An 8,743-nucleotide genomic window follows, 5' to 3' on the forward strand; every position below is an offset into this window, starting at 1 on the left:
AATTTTTTAAAAAACTTTTTGGGTTGGGGGGGTGGGGGGGGTTGTATGTAAATATATTTCTTGTTGTAAAGCGCATCTACCTCTTTGCAAATCTGTTACAAAGGTGCGATCTTATGTTGTTACTATTATTTTTATTGGAAGGGGAGAAGAAAGGGATGAGGGGGAGGGGTGGGGTGGATATACTATATTACATGGGTAGACCGAACACAGAAGACTCGAAATCACGCATCCATCGAACTGTGTCTGCGGTCCCGGTTTTTTTGGGGTTTTTTCTTCTTCTTTATCTTTGTAAGATATCCCTCGAAATACGGATCCCTCGAACTTCCGAGGCTGGTCCTGATGAATTTGACCTATCCCTGTTATACTGTAAATAGAGATATAATGTTACAAATGAAGACGATGGGGGGGGTGGTGTAAATTGTATATATATATGTGTGGCTGTCCAGGAAATCCCTTCACATGGGTCACTCTATCACTTTTGAGTTATTTACATATTGGATTCTGCTTTCAATTCTGAACATTTTGCTTTTTATTTGAATAGATTATCTTCAATAAATCAAAAGTTATGGCCTTTTATGTGTGGTACCCTCCGAAAAGTCACTTTTGAGAAAACAGCACTTAAAAGTTGGCCTTCAGATTTGAGAGCCCCCCCCATGTGTTAATGATGTCAGTAAAACACAAAGATTGCATGCAAACCATTCCAAAGCATTTGATTACAACATACTGGTTAGTTGAAGAGTGAAAACAAGAATTTATGAGATTGAATCTCTTACAGTGGTGCATTCTGCCTGGCGTCATTGCTGTGCCTTGCTGAGTTGGCCTTGGCCACGTCCTCGTCCTCTTCCACGTCCACGTCCTCGGCCACGTACATTCTGGTCTACTCCTTTTGCTTGGCCGGGTTTGGCCTTCTTCTTGGGAACAGGTGTATCCTCATCCTCATCACTGGGCTCCTCTGGTGGAAGTGTGGGGAAAGGGGTGACGATGTCATGCTTGTCTGCTGCAGCAAAGGGGCGTATTTCTTTGTGAAGGTAGGCCTGCCTCTGAGCACTGAGACCTGTCTTTGGAATGATCTCTGGCATGGTGTTCTGTTCAGGCATTTTCTTCACGATGTCATAACTCTGTTCCTCGACGTCGATATTGGTTTTCACCTTAACAGATCCTGTCCTGTCCATGCGAAGGTGGTGGAATGACTTAATCCCCTTGATTTAAAAAACCAAACTGTGTCAGATACATAGTCCAGTCGTACGTTGGGACCTCTGTCGGTCCATTTTCAGTTCCAATCAGTTTCCCAACATTCATTTGGGATGACGAGTTGACTACGTCAAGAATATCCTGCAGACAGTCAACTTTGGTACGTCTGAATTTCCGCTTGATGAGGCCAAAATCTCCATCAGGGCTGAATTTGGTATGACCAGTAATCAAGAAGCTGAGACAAATGACGTGATTCCGACCTGTTAGGCACCTCCACAGAATGTACCACATCCGTTAGGCACCTCCACAGAATGTACCACATCCGTTAGGCACCTCCACAGAATGTACCGCATCATCTGATTGTTTTTGTTTTGCCCTGCACAGTTGTCTGCGTGAAGATGCAGATTCGTTGCCCCAAGGCTGTGATTTTCAAGGTAGTCGTGAAGATACGAAATAACGACGTTGGCTCCTTTGCCAGTGCTGTGGACTTCGTCGACAAGATAATTGATCTGAATGCCACAAGCTTCGCTGTTGACCCCAAATAAACCACACTTTCTAGGTGTCTTGAAATAGATAGGGCCTGGTTGCTGGGGATCTTGTCGGTAGTGTATCTGCTGTGCGAAGTCGAAAGACACGTGGTGCGTACCCTCAAATGAACAAGCAGGGTGATTTCCCAGGGGTAGGTCAGCTGGCAAATTCCACTTCTCTTCCTCGTAAACCTGCTTGTAGTAGGCCTTTTCCTCTTTAACAATCGAGAGGTGCATCTCTAATTCTTGCAGGACCCTCATTTTGTCCTCATCCCTATTTGCAGAAGAACCAATACAATAGGTTCCTTTTTGGCACGTCCAGCAAAGATCACTGAAAGGAGGCATTGTGCGAACAAACGGAAGTAACTTCTGCCACAGTCGCTGAAATGTACGAAGTTCCACAATCCTGTAATGCTGCCCTTCACTTTCAGATTTTGCGGCGACAGCAGCTTTGTACTGGTTGTACACGGTCGTCTTAGTGCAGTCAGAGGGGAGGAGCTGTACATCAGAAACCCTCTTCTTGGGTGTGCATCCAGGTAGATGAATTGCATGGACTTCAGCGAAGTTCAGAATGAAATCCACCACAGCCCTAGTATCCGTGTAAGACAACGCATTCTTGGGTAGCCTTTTCGAATTTCCATGAGTCCTAGGCTCAACACCACTTTCTTTATAATGCTTGATCAAAGCTGTCAACCTGTCCTGACCAACACAGTGAAGATACTTAAAGAATTCCCTACACACTTTAACACCACGATGGTAATAATCCGTGGGAGAACACTTCCGTTTTGTTTGCTGACCTTTTCTCGACTTTCTTGTTTCGCTGTCTAAGTGAATGCCACTTTCAATCTTTGCCAGCAGAGCAATGTCTAATTCAGAGGTGGTCAGTTGAGCATACTGGCTTCTGCAGTGTTCTATATCCTCACTTGAAAAGTTGAAGTGGCAAGGAGCATCAGATGTACATGAGCAAAGAATGTTCGTAAATTGTTCCTCAGACTGGCCAGCTGAACATGTCTGTGATACATCACCAAGGTCCGAAGGGACGATCGACTCAGAGAGATCACTCGTCACTAACTGAAACTCTTCCTCCTTCACACGCACAGTGCTGTCTGTAGTGATATCTGAGGTGGTAAATAATATTTTTTTAAATTGCTTGACTTGAAGAGTTGAAAGTGAACTTCACTTGACGTGATGAATATAGAATCTATGTTAAAGCTTACTTGTTGAAAACAAAGACGGCCTACATTTGAAAATTGAATTACAACCAAACAAAAATAGAAATTAACGAAACTGTTTCACCATGTACGGTTAGCTAGATCTAGAGCTATGTATTGCCAAGTGTTTTTATTGCTGTTGTGTTGTGTTATCGAATCATTGACGAGCGACGACAGTCTCCGATTTACAAGAGACTGTTCGACTATTTTATATCAACAAAACAAGATAAATGAATACGCAAACCAAGAGTCAATTAAAATAAATAGAGTAAAACATCTGAAGACAAGGAATCTAAAGTTTAGTGCTAGACACTAGAACTAGATCTACTAGATCAGATCTGCCTACAATACAGTGTTTTCGTAGATCTAGATCTAGATCTATGATTTAGATCTGGATCAAGGTCTAGGTCTAGGCCTATTTGTCAGACTATAAATTCTGATGCAGGTCTAGATAGGTGGATTTGTAAACAAAAACATAATTTCTATTCACTTTTCCTATAAATTTGAATCAACAAAGCAGAAATTCAACAGAGAGTAACCCTAACTTACGAGATCCAGGCCTGTGGACATCAAACATGTTTGTATCGAAACAACAACCAGATCTAAGTTCCCTCTTACCAGAATTAGATTCTTCATCACCACTTGATAAATCACCCTCATCGTCATCTCTTGGTTCAAAATATGAATCCACAACTTCATGGCATGCTTCTGAATCGGCTCGATTTAAATTTAAAAGCTTTGCAATCTCATCATCGGTGCTAAACACGGAGCTGGCCATCCTGAACGCTCATCGACTGCATGAAGTGCGGTGCTAAACTCAGAGCTCGCCATCCTGAACGCTCATCGACTGCATGAAGTGCGGTGCTAAACACGGAGCTGGCCATCCTGAACGCTCATCGACTGCATGAAGTGCGGTGCTAAACTCAGAGCTCGCCATCCTGAACGCTCATCGACTGCATGAAGTGCGGTGCTAAACACGGAGCTGGCCATCCTGAACGCTCATAGACTGCATGAAGTGTGAAGAGTGAAACAAAACTCGCGCGTTTGGGAGAGAAGTTTCTTTGTCTATGAATAAACTTGATAAAACTAAGATAAACTATATAATTACCATTTTCTTAATATAAAGTTACAAGTTTTGCATCAATTAAAGTGAGCAGAACGGGTTTTTGATGGCAGTGTATGCCTCAGAATGTCGGACTTTTCAGCGAGAAGCGGCCGGAATACCACAGGTCACCTGTGTAAATTGGATGCGCACTACTTGTACATGTCACGTATTTATGCGCAAACGTCATAGTTAAAAAGTAGAAAGAAAGACCTTTGTTTTGGTGTGAGGCTCGACCTAGTTTTGCTTTATGAGCGTGTTCAAATCGCGTAATGGAATCGGGGGTTTGACAGACAAAATCAGGTGCTATTTTTCCTCATAGGTGCTGAAAACCTTAATAAAGGGGGGGCTTCAAATTACACTTTGAAAATACATTTCTAAACTGATTTAAAGAATAAGATTAAAAGAAAATGAAAGATAAATGAATGGAGAAACCAATCATGATAATAACTCAAATTCGACCAAAATGATGAAATTTGACTTTGGAAACACCTAGCTCAAGACTAGAGCCAGCGACTTCCGACGGGTAATCCCAGACGGCCACATATATGTATATAAATCGATAGATTTTGTTACTGCTAAAAGAATGTTGGTACGTTGTGGCAAGCCATGATTTTGTGTCTTTAACCCGATCTGTATGTGTCGTTTTACTATTGTATCCATACAACGTGGGGAACTCTGTGCCCCCACTTAACCCTATCCGTATGTCATGTTTTACTATCATATCCATACGGCGAGGGGAACTCTGTCCCACCACGTAACCCTATCCGTACGTCGTGTTTTACTATCATATCCATACGGCGAGGGGAACTCTGTCCCACCACTTACTTGTTTATCCGATTTGTATGCTTTGCATAGCAGTCTGTCAAAATGATTTTTTGAGAAATACTGAAAGTTTCAAAGAGATCTTCGTACTAGAAGTATTCTAAAATGTGAAGAATACAACCCCGGGGGTACAAAATGACCCCAGGGTGTACGGATAAGGTTAACACTTTTTTCCCATCGCTCTTTCCCAGTGCACAACACCTGTGTCCACACATGCTCTCACACAGAATCTGTCTAAATCAGGTTGTTTCAACAACAAAAATTATTTTTCAGCTCGTAGTGAAGTTAGATCTAGACATGATGAAAGATTTACAGGACAGTTAGCTCTTTGGGTGGTGGATTATCAAGGCTATAGTTGTTCTGTTGTCTGCTTTCATTTCCACTTTCTGCCCCCCACCCCCTCACCTCCTTTGCTCCCTCCTCTGGGCTCCTGAAACTTTCTGCAGCCTTTCTACTGCTACTCCTTGGCTCCCCCTTACTGCTGTCTTTCTGCCACACCCCTGATCTTCTGGTAGGAAAGATCTACACCTAGCCTTCTCGGACAAGGGCGAAAAATCTCGGAGGGCCCGTGTGCAAGGTGCACAGGTTAAAGATCCCTTGGTGGTCTAAAATCGATAAGAGTAGGCTTTGGCTGCCACCCGGGCAAAATTCAAAATTTCCTACCAACTGAAAATATTAGGTGTGTCCCGCGCGCTCATATGACCTTATGCAGTTGCGAGCGCCGTTAAACACTTTACAAAAACAAAAAAAAGGCTATAGTTGTTCCCCTCACCGGGCGGATTATTTTGAGGCTATTCTGTTGTAACCCAGTGGTGTTAGAAAAAAAAGTCATTAAAAAAATACTATAATAAAAGATAGAGACATACATCATGCACCAAAATAAAGAGAAATGAATGAACTATAACATGAACACAACATTTAGTGAGCAAACAAAAATATTTGTACTCACTTTTTCCTGATCTACGAGAAATTATCCATTAGTTTCTCGGTTTGTACTCCAACTTTGTGTGAAAAGCTTCAAAACACTGTGGAATGTAGAGGGGAACCTTGCAGTGCTTGCATTCAAATGATGTTTGTGTCCTTTTACAGCCATTTCTGACAGATTTGGGAACATTGCACATAACACAGTCTCTCATCGGTTTCTGTCACTTGTCTCCGGGCTTCGGCTCACAATATTTTGGAAAATGGGGAAAATTTCGGTTCAGTCTTTCTGGCACCTCAGATAACTTTCTGGCACCCCAGATAACTCTCTGGCACCCCAGATAACTTTCTGGCACCCCAGATAACTTTCTGGCACCCCAGATAACTTTCTGGCACCCCAGATAACTCTCTGCCACTACTGGGGGGTCCGGGGTTACCTGGTGCAGCCAACAGCAAAGATTTCACAATCTGGCTCCTAAATTCGAAGTGGTCAACAGGGTTTCTCACTGTCTTCTTGTACAAAATGTAGAAGTTGCACAATGTAGCACAAAAAAAGATGCATGATAAATTTCCTCCGCCATTTCACAGACCTCCGAATGCACGCATAGTTCTTCATAAGTTGGTCACTGAGATCCACCCCTCCCATGTTCTTTACATTCTGAACCATCACTTCAGGTTTAACGATCGGGTTGCCTTCATGGTCCTTTTTGGTGAGAGTGACGAGGTTTTCGTCGTGGATGGTGGACAGCGTATGAACGTCACGCTTGTCCGTATGTCGGAGGGCAAATAAGTTGTCTCTCTGCCTAAAAATTGTTTCTCCTTGTGAGAGCTTGATACCAGCTTTTTTCTTTATGGCATCAGGCATTTCTTTCCTGTTGGTTCTCACTGTACCGCATGCACCAGTCCCAAGTAAATGCAGCTCATCGAAGAGTTCCGGTGAGACGTAATAATTGTCTAGGTAGACATGGTGCCCTTTGTCTAGCAGCCCACAGTATGCGAGCAATCCTACCACAAGCTTTGTTGTGGTACAACACTCCTCTGACCAACCAGCCAAAGAAGAAAAAGTTTCCTGTGCTTCTCCCCCAGTGTAAACATTCATACCCAACAAATACCAAGACTCAGACTCGCAGACTTCATAAATTTTTATTCCGAACTTGGCTGGTTTTTTGGGGTTGTACACCTTGAAACGAAGGCGGCCTTTGAAAGCACTGTCCATTTTTCTACTGCCAAGCCTTTTGTATAACTGCCATGCATTCTGTCGCGAAACGCTGCCTTGTTTGAGCTCTAATGTTTGCATGAGAACTCACTTTACACCTTGTGGGTGGTTGGCGGGTGCTCTTGTGTGGTTTGCTCCTTCCTTCCTCCTATCGAACATCTATCGTCCTTCCCTCTTTCTTTTTTTTTTTGTGTGTTACTCTCTTGTAACACCTCTATTCTTCGGCTCTTATAATATAAGTTATATGCCCATTTTACCGTAACTTCCTTTTGTGCCCTGGAAAGAAATGAAGTGAGATGGATACACGTACAAGTACAAGCATAATATTAAAATAAGTCATTTGTATTACTGCCTTTGTTCAGGTAGTATTCTTGATTTAAGGCAAGCTTATGAACGATGCACACCCTCATCTCTGCAGCATGACTGTCGTCACCGTGTTAAAAAATGCTTGCGTTTGCATTGCACACCCAGGAGGAAGGCAATCGAATCGCCATTTCTGCGCTGGCCTTCTCAGGAAGTCGTGATGGACCGGGCACGTCAGAGGGGTATAGCTGCCTTGTGCTTGGAGGTCTACTGAAAGCTTGCTTTTTTTTTCCTTTGACAGCTGTTTTGGCTTGTCTATGCCTGTGAGTGTTAGTCCAGAACATTTTTGTTTCAACTCTTGAAAGGTTTGGCATTTAATTCAAGGCATCCAAATGTTGGGAAAACTCTTTTTCTGTTGTAGTTGTTGTTGTGTTGGAGGCTTTGTTGTCTGATTTCTTTTCAGTAGCCGCAGTGTGACTTTTCTCCCCCATACCTCTCCATCTTCTGTCTTCCGTTTCTCTCTCTCTCTCTCTCTATTTTCTGGTGCTGTGGCTTCATAAACGGTCCACAATGCTGACAGCACACAGGAACTCAACACTTGCCCGGGGGTCCTTAAAAAGTGCTGAAAGTGGGTAACTCAAATGTCCCAGCAGACGTTTGAGACCTGTTATGTGTTCTGAGCACCAAGGTGTTAGGGCGTACCCACGAAGAATAGGATCTGCACAAGGGGTATCAGAGCAAGTGCGACTTACATCCCTATACTTCACGACCACTGGGGCGACAAGAATTACTTGGTGGAGCTTCATAGTTCCTGGGATAGTTTTCAGAGTTTTGCTTTTTTGTCTGTTTTTTCAACAGCTTTGGTGTCCTCCTCATTGATAACATATGTGAGGCAGCGTGGTGGAATCAGGCTCTCATCAATTTTAGGGCGTGTAGAGTTATTGGTATCATCTTAAAGCTTGTTCACTTGTCTTTATTTGAATGAAACAATTATCCATTTATCTTGAATACAAGTCGAGATATTTGCAAAAGGAGGGGGTGGGGTCACCTGTTTTCAGAGGTAAGATTAGTGAGAAAATGGCCGCCAAAGATTAGTTATTTCCTTAGCTTAAGAGTCCGCGGTAACTGAAAATTTACAATTTTTTGTGCCTTTAATCAACATTTTTCAGAAAAATCCACACAGAAATGAGTTCTTTAATGGGCATGAAAGGTGTTGGGTCAAAAAACAAAAATTTGAAAGAAATTCACAAACCTGCGGAAAAATGCAAGTTTCTTCACTTTGATTATATTGACGAGAGCCTGATTCCACCACGCTGCCTCACATATATAGATTCACTGAAGTGTGTGTTCTTGCCAGCTGATCTACGAAGGTTTTGCTGTTCAGAATGTCTGTCCCATGTAGTACCCTGTTGTCTGCAGCTCTATCTTATGCTGCTGCACCTACACC

General features: G+C 42.8%; 1 protein-coding gene across 1 annotated transcript; it reads right to left on the minus strand.

Annotated features, from left to right (window-relative positions):
• Positions 1-3,793: 3,793 nt before the first annotated feature.
• On the minus strand, positions 3,794-6,993 carry LOC101850748 (piggyBac transposable element-derived protein 4). Its single transcript, XM_005107221.1, has 2 exons — positions 6,368-6,993; positions 3,794-3,920 (listed from the first exon to the last, which is right to left on the minus strand). The coding sequence occupies exons 1-2, from the start codon at positions 6,991-6,993 to the stop codon at positions 3,794-3,796; spliced, it is 753 nt and encodes a 250-aa protein (XP_005107278.1).
• Positions 6,994-8,743: the final 1,750 nt, after the last annotated feature.

Source organism: Aplysia californica, unplaced genomic scaffold (assembly GCF_000002075.1).
Source record: "Aplysia californica isolate F4 #8 unplaced genomic scaffold, AplCal3.0 scaffold00586, whole genome shotgun sequence".
NCBI classification, from domain to species: Eukaryota; Metazoa; Mollusca; class Gastropoda; order Aplysiida; family Aplysiidae; genus Aplysia; species Aplysia californica.

Excerpts from the sequence above, each read along its gene's own strand:
- LOC101850748 (XM_005107221.1), bottom strand. The coding sequence starts at position 6,993 with ATGGACAGTGCTTTCAAAGGCCGCCTTCGTTTCAAGGTGTACAACCCC. Across the intron at positions 3,921-6,367 it reads AACTATGCGTGCATTCGGAG|GATGGCCAGCTCCGTGTTTA; the intron begins GTCTGTGAAATG and ends ATGAGCGTTCAG.